We start from the raw sequence: 26370 nt of genomic DNA, 5'->3' as shown, positions 1-26370 counted from the left end.
TTCCAATTTGCAGTTTATTAATAGGATTCGGGAAGCACACGATTTGTTTTAAACTGTACAAAGACAGAAGTAAATTTGATTTTACAGTGAATACAAACATTCTAAATATCTTATGCTCCAAAACTGATCTCAAAATTAATGTTTTGAGGTATTACACAATATGAAAATCATAACCAGAGTAAATTTCTTTCCATCATAATAAAAGCTATTATGGATAACATAAAGACATACAGTCAATAACCAGTTCAAAACCTGAAGTTCTAGCCAACAATTTAGCATTGGCATAACAGCTTGTTCACTATTAAGGAACATGTTACTATAGAAACAAACAGAACATAAACTTGCCGAGATGCCAAGAAAAAAGAAATCTTAAAATAATGGCTGCGTAGATTTCTTGTTGGCAGCCACCCATCTTGATCAGAAAGGAAATAATAACATGTGTTTTAATTAAAGCATTCTAGATGGAACAAGACCTGATACTGTCTTCTGGGAAGAGGTCAGATGTAATCCAGTTATTAATCTTCACTGTGGCCCAAAATGAAGTCAATAAAAGGGGAGACACAGAATGTTTTGCAAGTACATTTTGTTTTTCAAGATGCTCATATGGGATTGTTGTCCTCCACTTCTCTCTGGCAGAAACCCAAGTGATAAATATTGGCAGCTGATCACACATGGGTGTGTTTAGTTTACAGTCCGCATTTAATACAACTAAACAAGCAAAACAAAAATAAAAGACAGAAAGCTGCTAGCAGGGCACCTCCTGAAGCTAGCTGAGTCCAACTGAGTTAAACACTTGAGGTGTAATCCTACAATCCACCCAGATGCATAACCAAAGAAAAGGAAGGTTGTTCTTAACAAGTCAGATCAAAATCATCCCGTTCCTGATTGTAGTTGAGTACGTGTTGTCGGATGCGAGAGGAATCAGTCCAGGTAATAAAGTCCTCCATGGCCCTGGTCACCAAGAATGCTGGGTCTGTTACAACTTCTGGTCCCACCCGGATATGACCCTGCTCCACAAAGGTCACAGCAGATTTCAGGTTTTGCGCCATGCGGAGCTTTAAGAGCAGACAAGGCAAACGGCGACGGCAGAAGGAAGAGGCTGAGACTCGATCACACTGCTCAAGAGAGCTCTTAGAGGTCACCACACCCATAGCATAAAGCTTCTCCAGAAGAGCCGCAGTGCTCCTAGCACGGAAACCTGCTGATTCTGGTACATCACCCAGGTCTCTGATCCTGCGAGCCAGCTCCCGAGCAGCCCGACTCAGCTGATTGTAGCGAGTATAATCTTCCCTCCGTTGTATACGGTAACGACGGAGCACACGCAGCTCGGCTAGATTGCCTGCTGCAGCTTCCCAGTTCACCAGGTCTAGCTTCTTGAGAAGCTTCTGCTCATGAAATTTCAGTTTGCGCACCATATTCTTCTCTTTGATTGCCTAAAGGGGAGAAACATATTTAACTTATTTGTACACACTACAACATCCCTCTAAAAGACCCAAATGTTCTAAGTAATATAAACATGCTAAAAAAATCAATAAAATAGCTGCTGCTCACAAAATTAATAAACATGATAGAAGATATCAGGTTTCTACCAATGCAGCTGAGACAGTTTATAACGAGGCACCAGAACTCCACGACAGAGCTCCACTTTTTACATACAGATCACAATTTAAGATATTTGATGTGGGGTAAGAAGGGATAGAATAAATTATAGCGAAGGAAGAAAACGCGTGTATCAATTTTTACTTAAGAGGATTCTGAAGCACAGTTTAGGATGCAATACTTGGCCCACTTCTTTGGGAGTGGCTCCATTAAAGGCAGTGGAACTTACTCCCGAGTAGATATGCATAGGAGCCATGATCCCCTCCCCCTTTCTCCCCGGCTTTGGAAATCCAAAAAGCAACGTCCTCTCATCAGATTCTACTCACCCACTCGTTGCAACTTCAATAAGATAAACAAAAAACGGCACGTAAAAATCCCGAACTTGCAGTAATCCTTGGAACGTAACCCGAGCAACCACGCGGGAGAAGGAATCAATACAACTTCCTTTTCCGGTCCCGGCACACCGGATAAGCCCCGGGTTTTCTGAGCATAGACTTATGAAACAAGATGAGATACACACCACCCACCTTCCGGGTTGACTTGGGATTTCCTTAGCAGCAGTAGCAACCAAGTGGAAAGCGGGCCGAGGAAGGCTTAGAGACGAGAACTTTTACTGCAGTATATTAGAAATATTAATCATAGTTTAGTGTCTATTTTGAGGAAGCAACTGGGAGGTGGGGTAATTAACAAAATGTTAATTTAAGTATATGCTGTTCCAATTGTCAACGAACTCTGAGAGGCTCGCAATACGTAAACGCGATCAAAACAAGTAGCCAAAAAAATTAAACGTTACATAATAAAAAATTCCAATGCGAGGAATCATAAAAATCCATACTTCGAGTCCCTAAGAATAATCGAACTGAACTAGAACCGAGCGGCTACACGTGTTTTTCCAGCAATCAGAACCATCCCAAATTCTAATCCTCAGGAGAAGAGTATAAGAAATACAAAACATTCCGGGGGAGCGGGGGCTGAGAATTAAAATTAAATTAAAACAGTCAGGAAGCCTTCCCAGACAGGGAAGGGGGAGGTTGTTGGGCTGCAACTTTTCCACAATACTTACTGACCCCTCCCTCTGCAATATAAAATAGCGTTGTGTAATTTAGCATTACACTGTCAATAAAAGCTATTTCGCACAAGTACCACGCCGGAAGGCTTTCCCGCCTTCACTTCCTTTACGCCCAGCTGCTTGGAGAAAGGACTAACTATGTAACCGATGAAACAATCGAGATCTGTCGCTTCCAACCAATGCGAGCTCTGCCAGGGGGGTGTCTCTATTAGGACGCCAAAAAAGCCTCGCACCGTCTTCCAATTACATCTCTCCGATGATAGGCGGAGTGACGTCAGGGAATAAGGACGTAGCCAATGAAAATGTAGTATCTTTTCCTCAACGGCCAATCAGAAACGGCAGCAAAAATTTGAACCGGAGCTCCCACCGAGCCTGCTCGGTCGATCTAGCCGTTCAAGGTTGCGCGTGGATCTAACCGGGTGCGGAGATTGCGTGAGGCCGTGAGGTATGGCGGTGCGATGTTCCTCAGGGACGGCTCAGAAATTTACGTGGGTTGGGGGTTACGTGGTTGGGGGAATAGAAGGACCTGGGAGCGGGGCTATGGAGTCGGGGAAGAGGAGGAGGAGGAGGAGGAGGAGGAGGAGGGCTGAAGGTCTTCTGGATCTGTGTATTTGGAAGCAGAAAATTTGATCTGAAGCGGGCGTTAATTTGATTAGCGCTGATGCCTCTTCCTCATCGCTGTCTTGTTAGCATAAAGAACCAATAAAGGATTAAGAAGTCTTAACAGCCCTGAGAAGCTGTAATGCTCAGCCTCTATGAACACAACCACAGAGCATGGCAGTGCTACCAGAAACAGGCCAACTTCATTGGGGTTTAAATGTATGTAGACTTCAGGTGATCCAGAGCCGCCAATGTCCTTCAGAGAAGTTGGACTGTGACTGCCATCACCCCATCTGTGGTGGCCTTGGTTGTGCCGACTGGAGATGTTGGGGGTGGCATTCCAATGCATTCTGCAATGGCTGCCCTGTCTTAGTCTTCCACGAATGCATGAAGAAGAAACCCAAATGTGTCACAAAATTAGTAGAGGGGCTTCCGGAACTAGAGTAAATGCCATTCTGCCAGTGAGGTAACAGACTTCTTAATGCCATGGTGTGGATGTTTCACCAGTTGAGGAGTAGGGAATTGCTAAGGAATTGGGTGTGCTATATCTCAGGCCTCAGGTTCCCCCGGGGCTGACTGAGAGGTAGAATTGCCTTATCCACAGACTATAAGGAAAATCCAGGTTTATATGCAGTTTATTGCTAACATAAGTTGCTATGAAAAAAACTATAAGTGGGGGACTATTGCTTTCTTGCTCTGCTCTAAGAGGCAAGATGCTGGGCTAGATAAGCTGTTGGTCCAGTCCAGCCATTATATTCTTCTGATGTTTAAGGCATTTGTTTTGGAGTTTTTTTTGGGGGGGGGGAATCTTGCTTTGCAATAGGACAAAACATTAGAAAGCAAAGAAGCTCTAAGTGTTTACATTCAGTTCTGTGACTTACTGTATATTGCTAGATTTTTTTTTTCTTGGGCCTTACATTTTTAAATATAAGAACAGGTACAGTACAGTATTTGAAAATGCTTAATGCTTTTTCTGCAGAAAGTCCTAGATTCAGTACTCATCATGTCCAGGTAAACTCTGGAAGATGCCTAAGGAAGCTGCCCCCAATCAGACTTGGTAACTCTGAGCTACCAGTGGTCTGGTTCTGGGAATTTAGGAAAGGAACTGGGGAAAAAAGAACACTCACTGCCAGTATTATAAGGCATTCATCTACAATGCAATTGCACTTAGAATAACATGTACTTTTCTGGTTGCCCTACTCCAGAAAGATATTTACATGTATATAGAAAAGGGTAACTAAAATTATCAGAGATGAAGCAACTGTCCTGTGAGGAAAGTTACATTGCTTGGTGTATGATAGTGGTACATTCTGCTGCTTGTTACAACCCAGTTTACCAACATGCATAGAAGCAAGTTACTTGTCGGTGAACACAATTTTGGAGGAGACAGCAAAAGATCTGTAATGTAAAATGCTTCTTGCCCTTATTTTGTATCTAGATTAAGATGGCCTCAAATTTTGCCACTCGGTACAAAAAAGATCTGAGCATTGAGACACTCAAGACGAAACTTGTGCGCCGAAAGTCCATGTTTCAAAAAGAGAGTAGGCACAAGGAATTTAATAAGGGCAGACAATTTGGACTAGTTGATGTGAATACGCAGCCATCAAGAGACAAAGCTCTTTCTCAGCTGGAAGAAAGAAGCAAAAGGTGCTTGCCAAAGCCAAGTAAGTAAAAACTTGTGACTTAATATTAACCAAGACTTATTTTGAGTCTTTATCTTTGTTGTCCTTCCTAAATTCACTAAGTTATTCTGTTATCTTTTGAAGTCCATGAGCTCTTTCAGTTTTAGCCTACACTTGGGTTAAATTGTATTACAGTTTCTGGGATGTTTTCAAGTTAACACGGTTGTAAACCTGGAAAGGATTTCTGTACCATTCAGTGCAGAATTTACAAAGTTATAACATCTTTAACAGATTGCTTAAATATTTATCATAAAGTAGAACCATCTCCTCTTGAAGCAATTTTTACTTTATGTCTAATGTTTAGACAGTGTTTCTCAACCTTGGCAATTTTAAGATGTGTGGACTAACTCCCAGAATTCCCCAGCCAGTCGTGGTTGAGAAACACTGGTTTAGAAGGAAGCCTGCTGTCTTGTATTTTCCACATTTTAATTTTGTTTTTGTTCCTGGGACAATTGAAATCTGCTCTAGCTTCCACTTAGGATTAGTTTTCTGTCCTCTCTATGTATCCAAGCTCTTAATTGTTTCTCACCAAACATATCTTGTCTGCATTCTTCTGGAGGACTTTCTTCATGTAAGGGTTCTTATGAACATGACGCCCAGAACACAATTTGGCATTTGATCTGAGCAACATAAAGTAGACTGGGACTATTGTTTCTTGTGTTCTGGATGTTGTGCTGCTATTAAAGTAGCCTGAGATTTTCTTGGTTTTTAGATACTGGCTTTTGTTCAGCTTGCAATTAACTAAATTGGCTAGATCTTTTTCATGTATGTTGTTGCCACTCTAAGTCTTTCTGCCTTATGCATGTACTGTGTTTGTTGTGAATCTAATTTCAGGACTTTGTTTTTACCTCTCTTGAATATGGTCTTCTTGATTTGAGTCTAGTGTTCTAGCTATTCAAGGTAAGTTTTAATCTTGAGGCCACACTTTATGTGGTATTTCAACTTTCCTCCTCACATATATTAAATTTTAGATCTTGCAGCCAAGACTCGTGAACAAGAGCGCCTGGAAATGCTTCAGCGCTACAAAGCTGAAAAAGAACTTCGCAAGCTTAAAGATCAGAGAGACAAACCCATTTTTAAATGTGGACAATTCAAACCGGAGGTCCCTGCTTTTCTCTCAAAAGCATCACAGATCCCAGTATTGAACAAATCAAAGGAGAAAGTAAGAACTTTATATTTCAATATGCATCTTGTATTCCTTTACTGAACCCGAATTGTTGAAACAGCTACTTTATGTGTTGGGTTGATAAAGCATGAGTAGAACTTCACAGGTTCTCTGCTCTTCTTAGATACTTCAGTTCATGCAATTTCTTGTTTGTCCATACCTAGAACTGGAAACTAGATTTGAAGTATATTTCTGGCTGTGGTTTAGTGGATAACAATAGCTTCTGTGCATCCGAAAGGGAGAGGAGATTTATGTACGAAGATGGAAGGAAAGGTTACATGAGTATAAGGTCCATTTACAATAGCCAGATCACGATCTTGTTATTATTATGTGGGGTGTCATAATGCTCACCAGAATATTTCCAGGAAAGGCAAAGTCTTTAAACTGATGCTTTGTCGGGTTGTCTTATTTAAATAAAAAAGGAGCTATGAGTAAGTTTTCACTTCCGATTTTCTAATTCTTCAAGTGAAGGAATAACAAGATAAACACATAGCTGGCTCTTAAACAGTCTTCTTCAGATCCCTTCCAAATAGATAGAATGTATAGGCTTGACATTCTGCTCTGGTTTCCTGACCAGAGAGGCTGCTACATGATAAGCTAGGAAGAAGCAGTTTCTCTATGATTAACCATCTTCATACTTGGTGCACCTAAAAGGGAAAGGTCTGCATGTTCTGTGTGAGATGGCTTCTCTGCTTTAAATATTTGAAGTTTCTGAAGTTTCATTGAGTTAATGCACAAATGCTTTATTCTGAATACAGTATTTCACAGCTGTTGATAGGGTTGGTGGTGATTCTCACAGCTCATCCTGTTTAGTTTTACATTGTACAATACTCTGTAATGTTAGGTGGCACTTTCATGTTGCAGTTTGATACGTTAGATTTAAACCACTGGAGGGGAAATGTAATTCAAATGTGCATTTGACTATGATTTGATTCCATGATCCTGAGCCAGTAATGCATACATATGCAATCTATAGGGACTTCTATGTGAAGAATGCCAAGGAGGGGCATATATGCCGCTCTAAATACTTTGGAGAAATGATAGAATAAAAATCTCAAAAACATGAAAGGCGGGCATTAATTGTTATACAATAGTGTGGAAAATTCAGTTGGAATAAGACAATTGAGCAGTTTAAGTGAACACAGAGCCTTTTCAATTTCTGGATAAAGTCCATAGTTACATGAATGATTTAACTGCATATGTTTTAAACTTACCCTCCAGCAATTCTTTTTACTCACTTTACTTTTTTTAAAAAAATGTTGCTTTAGTTTGAACATTTTTATAAATTGCTTTTGGAGAATTCCTGAAAGCCACATATTAAAATATCAGTAGGCAATCAAGCAGCAGTAGTTAAGAAAATAAATAACCAGGAGTAAAATAAGACATAAAAAAGGTTGCATGAGAATTCCTAACTGCTTTCAGGTTATTCCAAAAATGTTTCTTGCTAAAAGTTGCACATATAATATAGAGATTGGAATTTTGCTCATTCTTATGTCCGGATTGTTCCTAGGAAGCTCCAGCTGTAATGCGAGTAACAAGGTCAAAGTCAAAAAAACAATTGCCAGAACCAAGGAGGCCACAGCTCTCAACGGTTTGTCTTACGTGTTTGTGATTATATAGTATTTGCATGTTAACTACAAAAATGTTCTATCATATTTGTGGCAGTTAAATCAGGGTGGATAATTTTGGGTTATACGTGAAATTTTAGTAACTGACTAGCTGATTTGTGGTATATTGCAACACCCAAAATTAAACCTACCCTACTTCAGTTTTGTTCATATTGGAAGATAAATACATGATTTTTAGCCAAAAACTGAGGGGCGCAGGTTCTGTGCTTTCTGATCTATGCTAATCAGCATACTAATATACCATGTAAATTGATTTGTTCTGTCTAATCCGGACAATGATTTGGAGGAGGGGTTTGGACAAGAAAATCTATTTCTCCAACTTCTTGATGCTCTTAAGTTCCTTAAATAGTTATTCAACTATTTAACCACGGGGAGGGGGATGTAATTTGCATTTGACCGTGTGTTTGATTAAAAAAGACAAATCCAAGAATCCAACACAAGTCTTAAAATCCTCATTAGTGTATTCTTCGTTTCAAGGGACAGCGTAACATCTAGAGACATGCCCAAGGGGGGTTGTGAAGGCTCATGCCATATCAAAAAATATGATGAAAACTCTTTTAATCATGAGCTATTTGTTTTACAACATGAAGAATGGAAGAGAGTGCTGATCAACAAACACATGCTTCATGTTCCTTCCATCTCTTTCTTTTCTAGTATGTGGAACTGGGTGCACAATTCTCTTACATCCTAGATCTTATATATTAATTTTAGAATAATTATTTTGCTTAAAACACTACTAGATTTTATATGCCCAAGACTTTAAGTGCCATTATTGGTACATTTTTAAACAGAAAGATACAGAGGCTATCACTTTCATATAAAATTGAGAACTGCATTTTGAAATGCTTGATCTTGTTATTGAAGCAATATCTTTAATGCTGGCTGTTGGATGGTAGAGATTTAAGGCAAGCTTCAGGTGACTAAACAGAGATTTACAAAGGCTAGATCAAAGACTCCGATCACTGATGGAATAAATGGCTAGCCAATGTCTGCTTATAGACTCTGGAATTAAATGAATAATAAAGTGTTTGCTTTTTCACAAAAAAGGTGTGTTTTTAAATTTGTATTTCTTTCTTTAGATTGCGTCTAGCTATACCAGCAAGGGCTACAGTCTGCAGATAGCTCAGCATGAACAGAAGCAGATCTACATAGACAAACCTTCCAAAAAAGAGAGTAGAGGTATGAGTTCTTTGTCCTTATCTAAATAAGGGCACCTTTCTTGCAGCCCTCGGAGCCTGCTCCAATGGCTCCAGTGAATTTTGGTGATGCAATAGCCAGACGTTGGTGAGGCAGTTTCATATCACTGTGGAGCAAGAAACACATGAAAACTATAGTGGAAGCTCTAAAATAGGTTTAGTACCAGAACAACTAGAAAATCCCAGCCCTGCCCAGTTGTATGACATGGTCCAGTCAACTTTATTCAGTTTTTGCCCTGCAAAAAAGATGTCCATCCCTGCCTTCTACACAGAACATGAAAGATTTTGTGATTGCACAGCTTTCTGCCATCTTCTTTCAGAGGTGCAGTCTGCCATCTCAGGAACCACACGTGGAAGAATGACAAGAGCAGCAGCAGCAGCCAAGTCCAAAATACCACAAATATCACAACCAAATATAACTTCAAGTAGGTGAAATAGTACTAAAGTACTTTACTTGGACAGCTAAAAGTAAAGATGTCCTTGATTCAGGTTTGATTCCTTGCAACATGTGAACACAACCATGCAGTTTTCTTGGTTCTTCTGGGATGTTTTTTTTCAATTTCCCAATCTTGCATATTGCCCCCCCCCCCATCTAACTTGTAACCAGCCATGATCTTGCCGATCTACTAAGTGCAAACAAAATCATCTAGGTGTTGCCACTTGCTTGGTCATTTTGCTATAGGTTTTCTTGATTTGAATTCTGTTCTATTGCACTTCTGATGCATTTCCCTCTCTACTTCTATAAAATGATTTATCTTCCATTGCTTTGTTGTGGTTGTTGTGGTTATTGTTGCAGTTGAATTCCTTGTAGTGAAAAATGTACGGAATGATGCTCAGTCTGTTCTGTTTTAGGTGATCTGCCACAGAAAAGAGTTACAATTAAAGGAAAGCAGCAAAAAGAGATAATGAAGAAAGAGACAACAGTAAGTTTATTTTTTCATAGTATAATTTTATGTCCTTTTTCATTTATGTTGTATCATACCATAAATAGTATGCTACTATTATCCCCAGTTGGCAGTTCTGAAATCAAAGATTGCGGCTTGCCTAAACTGAAATAGTGAAGTCTTGCTGATTCAGCTCAGTTGAGTGCAAGCATATATTCAGGCAAATCATGATGATGGAAATATTCCACAATTGTTTGTATTTAAGTTGGTAGCTTTGAATGCATCAAATTCTCAAATATGACCTAGAGACAAATGAAATTGTTATGTTACCTACTAATATTTTCCAGTAAAACTATTTGTGTGTGTGTGTGTGTGTGTGTGTGTGTGTTTGTGTTAAAATTGAAAAAGAAATCACTGTGTGTTTTAGCAGGTAGCACACAGTACGAATCAAGATATTCTAGTGGACCAAAAGAAAGAAGAGGTGAAGCTTCAACCGGCTGCAAGCAGTGAACAGAATAAGGCCTTCCTTGAGAAAGAAAACGTGCCAGCACCCCCAAAAAGAAGCCGTTCGTTTGCCCCTCAGAATTTTGTCTTTAAGCCTCCCGAAGGCTTGACCACCTATAAGGTGAAACCAATGACCCCTTCCAGGGCAAATGTGTTCTTATCACCCAATCTTTCATGGAGCCCCTCAGAAACAACCAAGTAAGGATCTCATGCTTCAGACTTTCTTATAAAGTGTCTCACGAATTAGTTCAAACTATGTTCATTTTCTTCCCTTTCTTAATGCTGCCTCAGGTTCAAGCTGACTTGGGAAACAGCAAAGGAAGAGAATTATTCCAGTTTCCTCACTTGCTAATTCCTAGTCCTTCTTACCCCTACTGCAATTGGTCTTTTCTTAAAATGCCTCAGCTCTACAAGGCTGTGTATGACCTAGTTGCTCCTGGCTATGTATAGTGGTTTTCTATTTAAAGCACTCTGAAATTATGAGGACTATAGGAAGTCTTTTGGATGGAGGTACCAAATCAAAATAGTATTGTAGTCTCAGATGGCACAGTTGTTCAGCATAATTTTGGGAGTGTACAGAGACTCAGCTTCAAGGAGCAAACTTTAAATCCAAGCATGCATACAAATAGGACTATAATATTGATTTGATTAATCGATTATGTGCCATCAAGTTGTTTTCAACTCTTAGCAACCACATAGGTAGATTTTTTCCATGGCAATCTATCTCTAACCTGTGCTTTAAAGTCTCCCAACAGTGCACTCATTGCCACTGTAACTAAAGCCATCCACCTTGCTGCTGGTTGTCCTCTTCTCTTTCCTTCCACCTTTCCCAGCATTAGATCCTTATTGAGCCCATTCATATGCATATCATATCAAATGATTTATGATGATGATGATGGTTGGTTGCATAGTCAGCCAGATGTTTAGACTGGATTTGGCATTTTTATCCACCTATGGAGTCCTTCCCAAGGACCTGGATTGGCAGCTGTTGTTGTTTGATGGTCTTAAAGGTATCGTCGCAGGATATAAGGTGTTCCAAGTAAAGCTGCCTTTTGCAATTGACTGATGGTGATTTTGTCAATGCCGGTGGTGTTCAAGTGGTGCTCCAGGTGTTTTGGGATTGCACCTAAGGCACCTATAACTATTGGTACTATCTTTGCTTTCTTTTGCTATAGTCGTTCTACTTCTATTTGCAGATTTTTATATTTTGTGTATTATTATCATTATTAGTGAAGTCTACAAAGAAGAAGCACAAAATTATGATCCACAGTTGTCCCCTAACCCAGAAGTGACAAAGGAAGCCACTGAAGGACACCAATATGCCCTGGATTTATTGGAAGAAGTTATAGCAGGTATATCTAAGAAAGCTTCTACTATATCATGGGTGCTAAGAGACAAAAACTTAAAAAGAGGCAAGAAGTCCCATTGTGAATACACATTTGCCTTTAGGCAAGTTGCCTTTTTCTCCAGCTCAGTCTTTGGTTTGTAGTGCTGACATACCTAACAGGTAGGGATGTGCTACACTTCGGATCTGAAGCTGAAGAGGTACTTTGGAATGGGTGTGGCTGAACATTCTGCATCTGTGAACACCTCCTGAGTGAAGTTGCATCGTTCCCTGGACTCTTCCAGGAAAATGTGTTTTTGAGTTGAGCACTGACCACGTACTCATGCCCAGTCTAAAGTGCTCTGTTGGCACATCCTTAACTCAGACCCTGTGGCAATGCGTCAGGGTTGGGGGTTTCTTTTGTTTGTTGTTTGTTTGTTTGTTTTTACCCAAACCCATTGGCCTTTTGAGGGATCCTTGTGGATGGGATGATGATGATGCAGTGTGACTGAGGGTGCATCAGCCATATGGACAGCATTTAGATTTTCATTGGGGGACAGCCTGTTTTTTCTTTCGTAACTGTGTTAAGCTTATTTTAGGCTTAACCATTACCTGTATTTACTGCTTCATAATCACAGAATATTAAAATTTGGCAATGAGATGGTCAGGTTCCAGGGCCACCAAACAAAAAACAAAAAAGTTCAGAGACCATAAGCAGCCCTGGGGTGACAGGTTACCCCCTCCGTTCCCCTTGCGTTACTGTAAAAGGAGAGGAAGGCAAAAAGATAGCTTTTGGTCAACTATATGTAACTGCAACCTGAAACATCCAAAATACTGGGGTTTTGGCTAATAAGATGGTTTAAATTTAATTGATAATTACTTAAAGAGCAGTTATAGCCTTTTTGCTGCAGTTTCCATTCTTCCTATATTTTATACAGATTCTGCTACTTTCTTTCTAAAATAATTTTCTTTCTTCCAGAACGTGTGCCCAATGAAATGAGGGATAATGTTGCTTTTGAAAGTGAGAGCAGTGAGCAGCAACCAAGCTTACTAGTAACTGAAATATCAGAGCCAACAACAAAGCTCCAGCATGATGTGCCCTATTTCAGGTTTGTAGGCAAGATCAAAGGGGCCTAAATGAATAAACTGCCTGACTAATATGGATGCTTGTTAACATCTTTTCTCTAAAGGGGATTAAAATGTATTTTAATCTGTATTAAAATAAGCGACAGATTTGCTAACCATGGGTACTGGGGAGTAGAAATGGTGCCCAAATCCATTTGCCCTGCTTTAAGGATACCTTTACCTGCTGTTGTAATTGCTTGGAGTTAACATCAGATTATACCTACTTATAAGTTTGCTGTTGTGCACTGAGGCCTTAACTCTTCCATCCAAGCCTATTTCTGAAAAGTATATACCAGCCCTACACCAGCTTCTAAGTGGACTGTCTAAGTCTGGCTGGGGAATTCTGGGAGTTGAAGTCCACTCATCTTAAAGTGGCCAAGTTTGGACAACACTGGTCTAAGTAGAGTGTAAACAGAATGGTAGGACTGGTAATTTCCCTACTGTCTGTTCCCTCCCTCGAATGAGCAGCAATGAAGTAAAATGGCTGGCAAAAAGGGCCTACTTAGGACTATCTAGCCTAGAATCCATTCTTGTTATTGGGACTATATTTCCCATGCTGCTACTATAGGCATTGGCACTGATGTTTCTGAATTGAAAACAGGGTAACTAATTACTCTTTAAAATATGACATGTATGAAACTGAATCAGCACATTCTGCCACTCTTTGTTTAGAACCGGGTATGAGTAGGAAAAGAAGTAGTAGAAGTGGGGTATGATTCTCAGACCTAAGAATTGTAATGCGCCCATCCTTAGCCAATGTTTAGCTTGATAACGAGAAGAACTCTATGTAGTATAACGTGTTGTGTTTTTTACTTAGATTAATAATACTTTTAATTGCTATTATTGGTCCTGAAGCTACTATATTCAGTTTTATATTGTTAGCTCCTTTGAGAGTCTTATGGGTAGAAAACTGGGTCATTAATTGAAATAATGAGAAATTGTATGTCTGAATCTGCTTTTTTTAAAAGAAACATTCTTCAGTCTGAGACAGAGAGGCTGGCGTCGCTTTGTCTTGAATGGGATGAAACTGTTGAAATGGATATTCCGGAGGAGGGTAAGAGACAAAACACGAAGAGGTTTTGTGAAATTATTGTCAGAAATAAACAGCCACCTGGGTTTGACTGTGACTCTAATAAGCCCGTATATCTATGTCTGTATATCTACAGGTAGGTCTTGATTAGTGTGGTTAATGAATCCTACAAAATGGTGGCATTATTCAAATTTGCACTATTTGAAGTGATATTTCTATGGAAAATATGGTAATTGGTTCCAGCTTGACAGAAATAGGCAACAAAAAAATGTAAACATAAAACATGTATATTAATGAAATATTACAATAAAGGATAAAAAGAATATACTTATTTAAATTTATGGTTAACAAAGTCACAGTAGTTATAGAAACCAAAATACAAACAAAAAAATTCTAGATATCATTCCTAAAGGTAAACTTACACTACAAAAACATCTTTATGTTTATTTTAGCAGTGTAAACTGAACTGTTTTTTCTTTCTTTAAATCTTCATACATATGCTAGTAGACACAGAATGCTTTATCTACATCTTGGCAAGTTTACATGCTTCGATCGAGATTAGGGTCAGCATCCATGATTTTTTGCTTCACAACTTCTACAGCTCGAAAAATTCCTTGAGAGTAAACTCCTTCACTTGCCCATTATTGTTTCCTTCTGACGGAATCTTCCTTTTCTGCATTTTGCACAAACATTAGCAGCATCTAAAACTGCAACTGTGCATGTGTTAGCCTCAATTACACACACACTAGCCTTGCAATAACTGGATTTTAGGCAGCATTAAATGTGACCTAGAATCAATTTATACTTTGCACTGAATTGAATATCACATTATTTGAACTCACACGAATCGTGACCTACCTCTATGTCTATGTGTCTATATCTATATATACTGTATGCAACAAAATACTATTTTTCCAGCAAAAGATCTTGTCCGCACAACCGTTGGGCAAACCAGACTGTTGGTGGCAGAGAGATTCAAACAGTTTGAAGGGCTGATAGATAACTGTGAATTCAGACGTGGAGAGAAAGAGACAATGTGTGCAGATCTGGATGGATTCTGGGATATGGTGAACTTTCAAGTAAGAATTTTTAACTGGGAAGCTCCTGTTTGCATTCAGCTGACCCTTCTTGGTCTTTTACCTTTACTTAATGGCCAGATCTCTGCTTAGTCAACAGTAAACAAATAAATCCTAGCCTAATAATTCAGATTTTGCAGTTGAATAAAAAGGTAAATTAGAAGAATTATCCTAAACTGGGGGGAAAATGTAACTTGTAGAAAATACACCATTAGGAAATTATGCTTTTCAGCTTGAACATGATTGTCTCTTGGCTTCTGAGAGCTTACTAATTTCCACACACAAAATTCAAGCCTGTTTTAGCCATCAGGTAAATTTGAAACTTGCATCTTGGAATAAAAGCTGAGGTTTTTCAGCAAGTGCTAAATTTGGCAATCCATATTTTCATTCGCACGAAACAGCAGGATACAATGCAATGTTGTAGGAGATTCATAAGATATGGCTAAAAGTGTCATATCTTTGATTTCTAGGTGAAGCTGATGTGCTTTATATGGCTCCATCTCAATGACATATTTTAACATAAATTCCTAAACTTAGAGATTTCTAAAGAAAGCAGACTTTTATAAGTGTGCATGGAATACATTGTCAGTATGATGCGTGAAGTTAACTCATGTTTTCAGTACAGATTTGCAAAAAGGCATTTCTAAGATTTCTTCCTGTTGAGATGTACGTTCATCTTGGTATTTCCTAAGGAAGCTTACTATGCATTTTAAGGCTTAATATCTTTGTTTTAAAAAACGTAACCAGATTTTTCTTGCAACTTTGGTTCACTTTAGTCTTGTTCTGCAACCTTTCTTTTCCTCAAATAGGTAGAAGACATAAACAAAAAATTTGTGACCTTGAAGAAGCTTCGGGTGAATGGGTGGCAAATGGTGGATGATGCTCAGGCCCAAAGACCTGCCAAGGTATGAGAGTTCTGCTTTTAGGAGTTGATTCTGTATAGCATGTAATTACCAAGACTATTTCTGAAGGGCAAACTTTCTTGAGCGATACAGGCAACGGCATGAAAAGGATACAATTCAGTTTCTTCTGGATCAGAACTTTACTAAACTTAGCTACCTGTTCATCTTCTGGCAACTGTAACGCATCATGTAACCACGCCTAAGTACCAGGGATGCACAGCTATTCAGATCCAAAATGGAAAATGTGATTTGTGAGGGCATACCTCCTTAAAGAAGCCATGCCTTTTTGTGGGTTTGCCTGGCGTCCATGCAGTCCCCGACATCAAAGTAGTGGTGCCTCCTTAACTCAGTCCCATATTTTCCTGGGACTCTCCCCGTACGGTGTGAGCTCAGAAAAAGGCACAGCTTCTTTAAGGAGGTGACCCTGGGTGCAGCAAACTTTCCATGCCCATCCTTACTAAGCATAAGTAAGTGAAATAATAAGATTGTTTTTCTGCCCCTTCTGCCTCTTCTTTTATGTAATTTCACTATTCAATTCTTTGGAGTGGAGATCTGTCTTATGGTACTTGGTAAAGCAGGGTTCCTCAACCTCAGCAACTTTAAGACGGGTGGACTTCAACTCCCAGAATTCCCTAGCCAGAAGTCCACCCATCTTAAAGTTGCTGAGGTTGAGGAACCCTGTGGTAAAGCATTGTATACATTGATGGCTAATTAATTGCATCGCCATCCATATTCAGGCTGACGCTTAAGTGCCAGTGAAGAATTTCTTTGTCCTCCCACTTTCCTTTTTGTAGCCACCTCACTTTCTGGCTTTTAGCCTGGTTCAGGTTTACCTGTTAATGCCCCCTTCACCCATTTTCCTCTAAGGAGCACCAGAAGTTTGCTTCTTATAAGCAAATAAGTGCATTGATTTTTGAGATTTTGATCCAAGCTTCTAATATCTGACATGTAATTTATATTTTTAGTGAATCTTGGTGTTGTAAGCTAATATAGAACCATGGCTGATATTTTGGTTGCCTTGCCTTGACACTCCTGAGTTACACTAGCTGCTATGAATAGCTTAACACTGTGAAATTTGTCTTATAGGGAACTGAATTTAATTCAACATTCAGTACTGAATTTATCAGTATGGTAGTCCAGATTGAGAAAGATGACCTTTAATACTTCCTATGAGTGAGGTCATCTCATATCATAGTTTATCATTAGAGGGCTTGGCACTGGATATCTTTGTGAGTCAGTCAGGGTTTAACTAAAATACTGTGACAAGCGGTTCTGTGCTTCAGAATTGTAATATGCTTTTATTTTGAAAAAAACTGCTTTTTTCTGTGCTGTTTTCTTCCACTCCTGTTAATAAACTATTCTACAGTAGTTGCCTGAATAGTCAGGAAGAGGGTTAACAGAAGAACATGTTCTGTTGGAAGTATATTTTAACTTTCACCTATCACAGTTCTGATCTCAGAACCTCAGCCCCTGACAACCCGAGTAGAACTAATCTTTTTCTTTCCTACCTGAAATACTGTTTTCTCTGGTGAGATATTCCCTAGGATAGAAAAATCTTTTGGACTGGTAGGCTCATCTGAAATTTTGAGAGTACACTTTGGGCATCCCATCATGGATTGGGAGAGAGTTGCACATTCATTCAATGACTGCAGTGATGGAAGGAAGGGCCTATTCACAAAAAATGAATTTCCCAGAAAGCAAACTGGTGAGGATGTTCCCCACCACTCATTGCAGGATGCTGGTGACCAACTTGGCTTATCTTTATCGTTTATCTGGACCAGAGGGCACACTTCTCAGCAAAGTACCTCAGCAGAGATTTTCTGTTTTAAATTGATTATGAGTGGTTTTTATATGTTTGTATATTGGTTTTTTTAACTTATTTTTATTGGATTGTTTTTTACCTATTGTGAGCCGCCCAGAGTTGCTTAGATGAGATAGGCAGCCATACTACTACTAATAATAATAGCAACAGCAGCATAGGGCTTTGTTTTTGTTTTCTTTGGATCAGTGTTTCTCAGCCTCAGCAACTTTAAGATGCATGGACTTCAACTTCCAGAATTCCTCAGCCAGCCATGCTGGCTGGGGAATTCTGGGAGTTGAAGTCTATGCATCTTAAAGTTGCTGAGGTTGAGAAACACTGCTTTGGATCATATTCCCTAAACTCTGTCAAACTACTCAGGATTGAATTCCAGTGGCTGAGATGTCACCGGAGCTGGGTCCTGTCTCTTCCTCTCTGACTGAGGAAGTGTCAGTGTCTGCATGATACAGGCAGGATCTCTAGAGAGGTCTGATTGTATTCCCTGTGCCTTGAGTTTTTGAAGGCTCTTGAGAATCAGCACTGCCAAGATACCTTTTGATTTCCAGAAAAAGCCCATCCTTCGAAGAACCACCAAAGCAGCAGGGGGGTCTGCTGAAAGGAGAGCAGCCAGAAAACGTCTTGCAGCTGTAAAAGCAGCCATGAAGAACAAGAAAAAAGAAGGGTTGGCAGTAGAGGCTTCAGGCCAAGGAACACCCAAAGAAGCAGAACGGATATTTGATGGAGGTTTTTTCCAAATTGAATCTCCTGCTAAACCTTTTCCAGGTCAGTCCAGAGCACTGCCTTTGTGCAAGAACGACTTTATTATGATATTATGAGAACCGCCCAGAGTTGTTTCAACAAGGTGGGCGGTGACAAATTTGATATATAAATCAAATAAATAAATAAATAACTATTGCAGTAGTGATATCCTGCTGACTCCACATGAATTCCTGGTGGTTTACATAATATCCACAAAACCATAAAACATCACAATATCCATTTTCCCTCATTGTTCAAGTTCTAGCAGTGTTAAAGACTAAAAGCTCTCTGAAATAGTTTTCTTTTACTGCTTTCCTAAAGATAATGCCATCCAGGTCTCTGAGGGCAAGTTATTCCATAAGGGCTAAGAAAAATGGCCTCCTAGTCCATCTTCCCTGAAGCTCGCATGGAGTGGGGAATCTTTAGCACCTCCACTTAGGACATACATACTTGATAGATTGGTTCTAGTTGTAGCAAGCAGATAGGTGACCAGACAGGTAGGACTTCATAGGTAACAACCCTGATTGTACTCAAAGCCCTATTGACAACTAGTGCAGTGCCCACAATAACAGTGTTACATGACTATGGTGGTTCTCATCCAACAGTATGTAGGCTGCTCCATTTTATTCCACTTGTAGCTTCCAAGTAATCTTCAAAGGCACCCCCACATAAAATACATTTATTTTATTTTATGTTGTTGTATATTTTATAATATATTTTTATTTTAGCCACCCACTCCAAAAGCCTGGGTAGATGGAGCAGTCCATCCCCAAGGTGATGGGATCCATTGGGCCTTCAGCAAACTGCAATCAGAAAGCCTTACAGCAGCTGGTAGCTAATTATCAAAACTGAAATAAGGAATTGAAATGGGAACAAGGCTGTTTCATTGCAAAACATTTTCCTCCGGAGCTGCTGCTTTCTCCCTTTGTTTTTTCATTGTATCCTCTTAGTTTAAGGAACATGCATGCAAGCACACATGTACTGTAAATAATTTTCTAACTTTAGATAGAACATGTGAGAGACACTTCTAACTGTTGAGCTTCCCAAGGGAGGGAAACTTACAAATGGAAGGTTTTCCTCCAGAAACTCCTGCTCCATGAATCCTGGCAGCCTGTTCTGCAGTGGAGGCAGGGAAATCCTCCAGCACACCAGTCAAAATCCAAGTGTGGCATTTTGGGCCCTTGCATTAGGATATGTCTGGATACACCCAGAGAGACCCAGGATTAAATCCTCACTCAGCCATGAAGTTCATCTGGGGAAGTCAGGCACTCTCAATTTAACCTACCTCAAAGTTGTGAGGAAAGCTATGAAGAGGGCACCTGCAGAATGCCTTACTATTGGTCAAATCCCCTTTTAAAACTTTCCAGATTGTCTCCATAGAATATGCAGTGTGAGGAAAACTGACTGTGAGGATGGCTTATTTCAGTCCTTTTATTATATATATTCATGCTTCAAGCATTCAGCATCCTTTCTTCCCTATCTTCTGCAGATTTGGGGGCACAGGGCTATATTTTAAGAATTCAATATTTAACATGGGTAACATATTAATACAATATTCAGTTGCATCCTTCATCCATTGCCTACAGGCTGGACTCCTAAATCCACCAGCAGGATTTCCCGACGGATGACCCCAAGGTCTGCCAGTAAGGCTTTGATTCAGAGTTGTGCGGAGATCTGTGTTTTGAGACAAGGCACACCTAGTACGTCCAAAGCGATTCCTCCTTTTCCAGATCCGAAGGCATTCTCAGATCCTGCTGGAAGTGACCACCTTGGCTCCACATCTGAACAAAGGTATGCAGCTAGATTAACCCTTTGTTTTGACTGGTGCAGAAATAACAACTGTTGGGGAGATCCAGATGGGTCTCACAGCAGAATAAGAGCTTTTGGGTCAAATGAAAGATTGAACTTTGTATTTTTCGCAGCAAAATATTTCTTGAATGCTCAACGTACAGAGCAATTCTTGCACGTTATGCAGGATATGTTGCCTTTAGATAGGCTCCATTTCACCTTCACGCCACAAGCATGCTGGTGCTTTTGAGCAAGGGGCTTTTTCTTCTTTCAAGCCAGAAGCAGCATTGCCTCTTTCTGCATCATAGTACTCTATACTAAATTCTTAATTCGTCCATCATGCATCAGAAAATATAGTGTAAATTTAAATTGTCCTGGAAACAGTGAATGTAATTTTTTTCTGCTGATGATGCCTAATGGATAAAGATTGTTAAATCATCTTCTTGTTTCAGATTTCTAGTCCTTTCAGCAATGATGTTAAATCTAATTTAGTAGATTAGTTAGTAAATCACATGGCTGATATTTCCAACTTTTCCTATGCTGAATAAAATAGCCTGGGATGGTAAGAGTGAGTCCATTCTTGCAAATGTGCTGGAAGAAATTGCTATTCGTTTTAGAAGAGCTGTGAATTGTATCTTTGTATTAATTCACCCTCTAAACTTCAGTTTTGTCATTTTTCTTCCAATATCTTGCAATTTGAAGAGAGGAGGTTTGGTATGCCTTTGTAAATTCACACTCCTATCAAATGGATATGAGGCTATTCCTGGTCATGGGGGTTAATAGGTTATTTCCTGCAATCCTCTGAATGCCAGTAGCTGGGGGAAATGAATGGGAATGTACTATTATTATCATTATTATAGGCTTCCCATCAATCTCTGGTGGGCACAATGAGAATAGAATGCTTGACTATTTAGAAAGCATAATTGGTTTTATGTATGATGTTTGTATACATGCAGCATTTCCAAGTTAAAAGTTTTCAGAAGCTGGAGAATTATAGTTTCAAATCTGCACATCTGTGTGCTTTTTCATTTTCTCCAGTGGCACTCAAGCAACAGAGGAACTATGTGCCATAACAGACATGGCAGAAATAGCAACTGTAAGTATTATCGTCTTTTAACATACCTTTCTTTAATATCAGGATGTCACAGATTCATTTTCTGTGGCTTCAGAAAGTGGGACTGCAGAATTTGCTGGTAATGGAAACATGTCAGCCTCACTAGGGAGACCAGACCAGGAGATCAACTCCGCATGAAGACTAGAACTATTTTCACTGAGATTGGCTATAATAACAGAATCTGGCAAGTCTGATTGTGCTGCCCATCCTCCCCCTTCTATACTCCAGTGAACCAGGGAGGTGTCCATCTGAGCGACTTCTAAATATTGTTTCTCAGGACTTAATAAATGTTTCAACCCTTTTTGCCTACGTAACGGTTCTTGCACATTTCTGTCAAGGTCATCCTGCTTACTCTCTACCAAAAGAACACCCTGGAAAATGGTGGCTGTCTTGTTGTTTTTTTATGTAGAGGCTGGATGGGTACCAATCAGAAATGCTATGAAATGGAAGTGAAACAGTGAGCTACCTTCTTTTTTAATCTTGGTTGAATCATTGAACTAGATGAAAATGCAAGGGTCAGTTTATGCCCTTGCATAAATGCCAGTCAGTGGGTTAAAGATACCTTGTCTGTCACTTTTCTGTATTGCAACGAAGGACCCATCTTCATGCTCCTCAAACGTTCTTTACCTTTGCTTCTGAATCCAGGATGCACAAACAGCCAGCTGCGACAAGCGCTCATCCTCGAGGGACATGGATGTTTTGGATTCTGCTAATTACCAATTTAAAAATGAAGTTTCAGAAATTGGAGATGAGATGAAACACACCACTGCAGATGAGGTCAAACAGGGTGTTCTCAGTCCTACAGAGGATTCTCAGGCTGCAGAAACTTGTGATCAAAATGAAGTACGGCATACACCAGAATGTAAGTAAAATATATGGATTTTCTTGCAATAAATGGTATAAAGAACTTCTTTGGCTGATCTTATATTCTGAGGTCATGTAAGAATTATTTGGGCATCAAATTTCCAGAGCTGTCTGCATCTCGTATCATAGATGGCTAAGTTACTTGAAGTCTTTGCTTCAGGCTGCTGATAAAAGCTGTTGGCTACAATTTGGGCATGCTTTTATGTAACTATGTCCCCAGTGCAGTCAGTATAGAACACTTTTAAATTAATAAGTATAAAATCAGGAGGAAGAGGAGGAGGAGGATTACAACTATATTGCCATTCATCATAAACTCATCTGCTGCTGCTATTGCTACTATAGATTAGCTGTTGGATATTTTGGGAGCTGACCCATCTCAAACATTGTCATTCGTGGTTATTCAGCATTTGTTAGAGAGATATATAAGCTTAAAGCAATAGTAAGTACAGTCCACTCCGAATGTTGTCTGCATAAGCTATTTCAACTGGAAGCTTCCAGATAATATAATTAATATCTATGCATAACTTAATATGCATTTTAAAGTACTTCTCTGAAAATGAGATTTTATTTTCCAGGCTCTCTTCTCAGTTTCTCCAGTGATGATGGAATCCTTGATCTCCAGGTATGTTTGCTTGAAGTCAGTTGAAGCACCATTAGATGTTACTTAAAATGTATAAAATTATCATGGAGATAGTGTGTGTCTCTCCCGGGCATCCATGCTTGTGATGTGAACATCTGTAGGGATAAAGGCTTCATAGAGACATCAGTATATATGAGGAGGCATCCATGCAAGTAGAAACTTTGCACTGTCAAAATTCCATTTCATATAGAAGCCTTTTTGTATGACATAGTCTCGACATACACAGATTCATATGATACATACAATTGTTGGGAGGTGGGCTATGTCACATGCATGACACCAAAAGGCAGAATCTTTGGGCAGCTCTTATTCTGGTTATCTCTTGACTTTCCACAATTAAAAAATGCCTGAGATCAGTTTAGGTTAAATATTTGTTTTTATTGTAACGATTATGATGCATTACCAGAATTTACCAGCTCCAAAACTAATTGCTTACTGAAGATGATGGTGCACCATAAAGAGAGCACATAAAGCATCTTCATAAGAAATGGTCTAGCTAGCCTTATCCTTTCTTACAGCACCATCAGTTTATTGTCTGTTTGTGCATATGAAATGTGAGAGTTTCATAACCAAAAAAGACTGGGGCCCTGCCCCAGAAAAGCTTACATTCTAAATCTGAACAGCACAGGGAAAAAGGGACAGAGAAAATTAGTTGGAGCCACAATGAGCAACAATTCTCATACAACCTTCTCTCATTTGGTACCTTCCATCTATCTTGGATTACAGCTCTCATCATCTTCAAACAACCTGGTTATGAGCACACATTTAGACAGCCCCACTTGGGACAAAACTGTATTAGAAACATGATATAGATTCCACTATGGAGTATTGGTTTTGAAGCAGTATATGAATCAAAGAAAGCACATACTGGCAGAACCCTCACTGCTAAGACAGCTCAATGTTGGAGATGAGTGCACAGGTTCATAATATAATAGCAAGTGTCATAGGGAGTCCTTAAGTGTGAAGATCATCTGCCAGGAGAAAACCTTTTAAACTTTTTATCTACTGAAGATGATTTTTTAAATATCTGATAGAAGCAACTTTTAATACTGTAATAATATCCTGAAAGAAAAATACGTATTTGTCCAATGGAACTCAATACACTTCAGATCAGAGGATTCTTTACCTCTATCAGGCTCCTAACTGCACAACTTGTTTGGCTGGTTTGGGGACTTTTAGTAATGTTTCATAAGTTAACACTATTAAGTAAGGAGTTTCAGGAGGCTTTTCTGCTCTCCAGTTATGTAGCAAGTGCATAGTATGTAGTGTGGAAAGTAGCTTTTTAAAAAGTGTTCCATCCTTTTGACATTGAACCCAATTTGAGTGAAATGGATTTGGGTTGTATTATGTGCCAAATTAATTCAGAACTTTAAATATGAAGGAAACTGATTATTGTTGGAATCACTGTTCCATACTGAGTAGATAAATGATTTTTGCATAACATGGCCTACCTTCAAAGCATGAGTTTGATAATAATATAGGTTTTCAGTAAGAAAATATGGGCAGAGAGGGGAAATATTGGGTGGCTGAGTTCCATTACAATTCCAGCTTGCTGGAAAGATGCCAGCATCCCACTTTTGCAGCAGGGGGGAATTACTAAAAGCTTTGCCTGAAGTTTTGTGAGAAGTCCTATATTCCTTTGTCTCAGTTCTCTGCATCAATGAGATCAAGCAATTTGCTTTCCTTTGCTTAATTTCTCCCGCTTCTAAACAAGCAAAATTGGGATTCTCAAGATGTCAATACCTCTAGCAGAGCTGCAGACATGTATTTCTGGTTGTAGCATTTATATTTCACACCAACCCCTACCCCACCCCCAAATTCAAGGAATATAGTAGAGACATCTCATGTGTTTCAAGGAAACATTTATATAATTCTTATTAAAATTGGAATAGAGGGGAGCACTTTAATTGCCTTGAAACTGGCTACAAATACTTTCATCCAAAAGTTCTCAGCCACAAGAAAACAGTTTGGTGGGATTTTGGAAGACCTACATTTTAACAATGTACTAATAGTATTTCTTCTGCCTCATAGCCAAATCTGGATGCCAGTTCTTTCTTCACTCCTCTGAGGAACAAGGCTGAAAAAAGTGTGTCAGCTGATTCATGCAACGACCTTATTGTATTCTCACCTCTTCCTCTCCCAGACAAGGAGAAATAAGTTAAATTATATTTAAAAACTTCATATGCACACTTAATTAATGGGTGCAAAAAGAATATAAGATTTCTTTTCATAAGTTTTAGTTCCATTAATATACTGAACTGTCATTTCAAAAGTATACTTCTGCTAGAGAGAATCTGAATTATAGGATGTTGTGTGGTCTGTATCTGTTGAATATCCATCTTTAGTGGAACTGGACTTGAGGAAAACTGTTCTGAATTGGCTTGACTATACCACTGGTAAAATAGTTCGGATCTCAAACCTAAATAGTTGCTTGTCATTAAGTGTGGTAATGGGTGGGAGAGAGAGGGGGGGAAAAAAGTATCTTAATTATTTGGCTGCTGCATTTTAAATGTCTATTTTCTTTAATCTTAATAATCAAACTTATACTTCAATGTATAACCACAATTATTAAAGTTCTGTAAACTAGATTATTCTCTCATCTATGTGGTGATTTGTACTTGCCTTCTATCTGAATTTTTTTAGCATTCTTTCCTCAGCCACTGCCTCTCAGATTTATTTTTAAATCAGGGTAATTAAGTAAAAAAATATAAATTTAAATAATTGCTTTAAATCAAGTTCTCCACCGATACTATTTCTAAAACAGTTGTGTAGATCTGATCACTGAATCATAACTGAGTAGTAAGCTGGTTCACACATGATATTAAGTCATGATTAGTATTGCTATCACCCAGCCAATTAAACTAAGTTATAAACCAAATGTGGACAGCTCTGTTAAGCCTCGGAGAGTTACAAGGCATGCCTGGTAATACTGTACACTGATGTCACTGAATGAAGGGGATGAAAAATGTTGGCCTTTAAGAGGAGCTTAAACCAAAATCTTTCTTTTAAGTCCCATGTTTTGTATCTGATTTTTGCATAAAATGACCTGCTGAAAATCACCAATTTTCCTGTCAAATTTCAGCTCTCTGACAATGCTGTGAGGATTCCAAAATAGGGTTTGGATGGGAGGACACACACATCTGGCCAATCAGTTACCTATATCAGTTATAAACCTTGGTTCACAAACTGCTAACTGCGGCTAATTTTACACAACAGACTAAGCCTGAAGCAATCCATGGCTTAGTGCAATTGTGAATCAAGCCAAATATGTCCATCCGATATGAGAGGCAGCAACTTAAGAGACTGAGGCACGGAGACTTCTTCCCATGCTTTTGATAGCCTTTTCCTGGAGACTGGTGAATGCGCTTGATAGTCTTGGCATCAGAGCAGGTATGTCCTATCCTCTAGGCCAGTGTTTCTCAACCTTGGCAACTTTAAGACGTGTGGACTACAACTCCCAGAATTCTCCAGCCAGCATTCTGGGAATTGAAGTCCACACCTCTTAAAGATGCCAAGGCTGAGAAACAATTCTTCATTACCAGTGCTTACAGTCCTTCTGTGTGGCCCAAAAAGGTAAAAAGCTACAGCAAAAACATACATCTGTGTAATCATACTATATGGAG

At 39.2% G+C, this 26370-nt stretch overlaps 2 protein-coding genes across 5 annotated transcripts; one reads left to right on the top strand and one right to left on the bottom strand.

Annotated features, from left to right (window-relative positions):
- Nucleotides 1-2816, bottom strand: IMP3 (IMP U3 small nucleolar ribonucleoprotein 3). 3 transcript variants are annotated; one of them, XM_088149686.1, is made up of 3 exons: nt 2712-2727; nt 2127-2212; nt 1-1433 (listed from the first exon to the last, which is right to left on the bottom strand). In XM_088149686.1, exon 3 carries the CDS (start codon nt 1413-1415, stop codon nt 852-854), a length of 564 nt encoding a protein of 187 aa, XP_088005812.1. In that variant the 5' UTR covers nt 1416-1433; nt 2127-2212; nt 2712-2727; the 3' UTR covers nt 1-851. The 3 variants fall into 3 exon arrangements, with proteins under 3 accessions (XP_088005812.1, XP_025021929.1, XP_007427435.1); XM_025166161.2 differs by having other exon boundaries at nt 2127-2816; XM_007427373.4 differs by lacking the exons at nt 2127-2212; nt 2712-2727 and adding an exon at nt 1926-2093.
- Nucleotides 2817-2979: 163 nt separating this feature from the next.
- DLGAP5 (DLG associated protein 5) lies at nt 2980-25304 on the top strand. 2 transcript variants are annotated; one of them, XM_015887922.3, is made up of 19 exons: nt 2980-3113; nt 4707-4932; nt 5922-6112; nt 7626-7706; nt 8823-8922; nt 9260-9364; nt 9792-9862; nt 10254-10525; nt 11558-11679; nt 12631-12760; nt 13745-13830; nt 14725-14885; nt 15692-15787; nt 18149-18365; nt 19928-20132; nt 21168-21225; nt 21889-22105; nt 22683-22729; nt 24779-25304. In XM_015887922.3, exons 2-19 carry the CDS (start codon nt 4713-4715, stop codon nt 24902-24904), a joined length of 2505 nt encoding a protein of 834 aa, XP_015743408.1. In that variant the 5' UTR covers nt 2980-3113; nt 4707-4712; the 3' UTR covers nt 24905-25304. The 2 variants fall into 2 exon arrangements, with proteins under 2 accessions (XP_015743408.1, XP_007427434.1); XM_007427372.3 differs by having other exon boundaries at nt 10251-10525.
- The last annotated feature ends 1066 nt before the right edge of the window (nt 25305-26370 follow it).

Source organism: Python bivittatus, unplaced genomic scaffold (assembly GCF_059951505.1).
Source record: "Python bivittatus isolate LINGU-HERP-01145 unplaced genomic scaffold, Pbiv_v1 ctg000580_np1212, whole genome shotgun sequence".
Taxonomy (NCBI): Eukaryota; Metazoa; Chordata; class Lepidosauria; order Squamata; family Pythonidae; genus Python; species Python bivittatus.
This window is presented reverse-complemented; position numbering and strand designations above follow the sequence as displayed.

Bases quoted from the DNA above. Each gene is read 5' to 3' on its own strand.
- IMP3 (XM_025166161.2), bottom strand. From the start codon at position 1,415: ATGGTGCGCAAACTGAAATTTCATGAGCAGAAGCTTCTCAAGAAGCTA.
- DLGAP5 (XM_007427372.3), top strand. From the start codon at position 4,713: ATGGCCTCAAATTTTGCCACTCGGTACAAAAAAGATCTGAGCATTGAG. The intron at 4,933-5,921 runs GTAAGTAAAAAC...ATTAAATTTTAG, and splicing joins AAGGTGCTTGCCAAAGCCAA to ATCTTGCAGCCAAGACTCGT. The intron at 20,133-21,167 runs GTATGCAGCTAG...CATTTTCTCCAG, and splicing joins GGCTCCACATCTGAACAAAG to TGGCACTCAAGCAACAGAGG.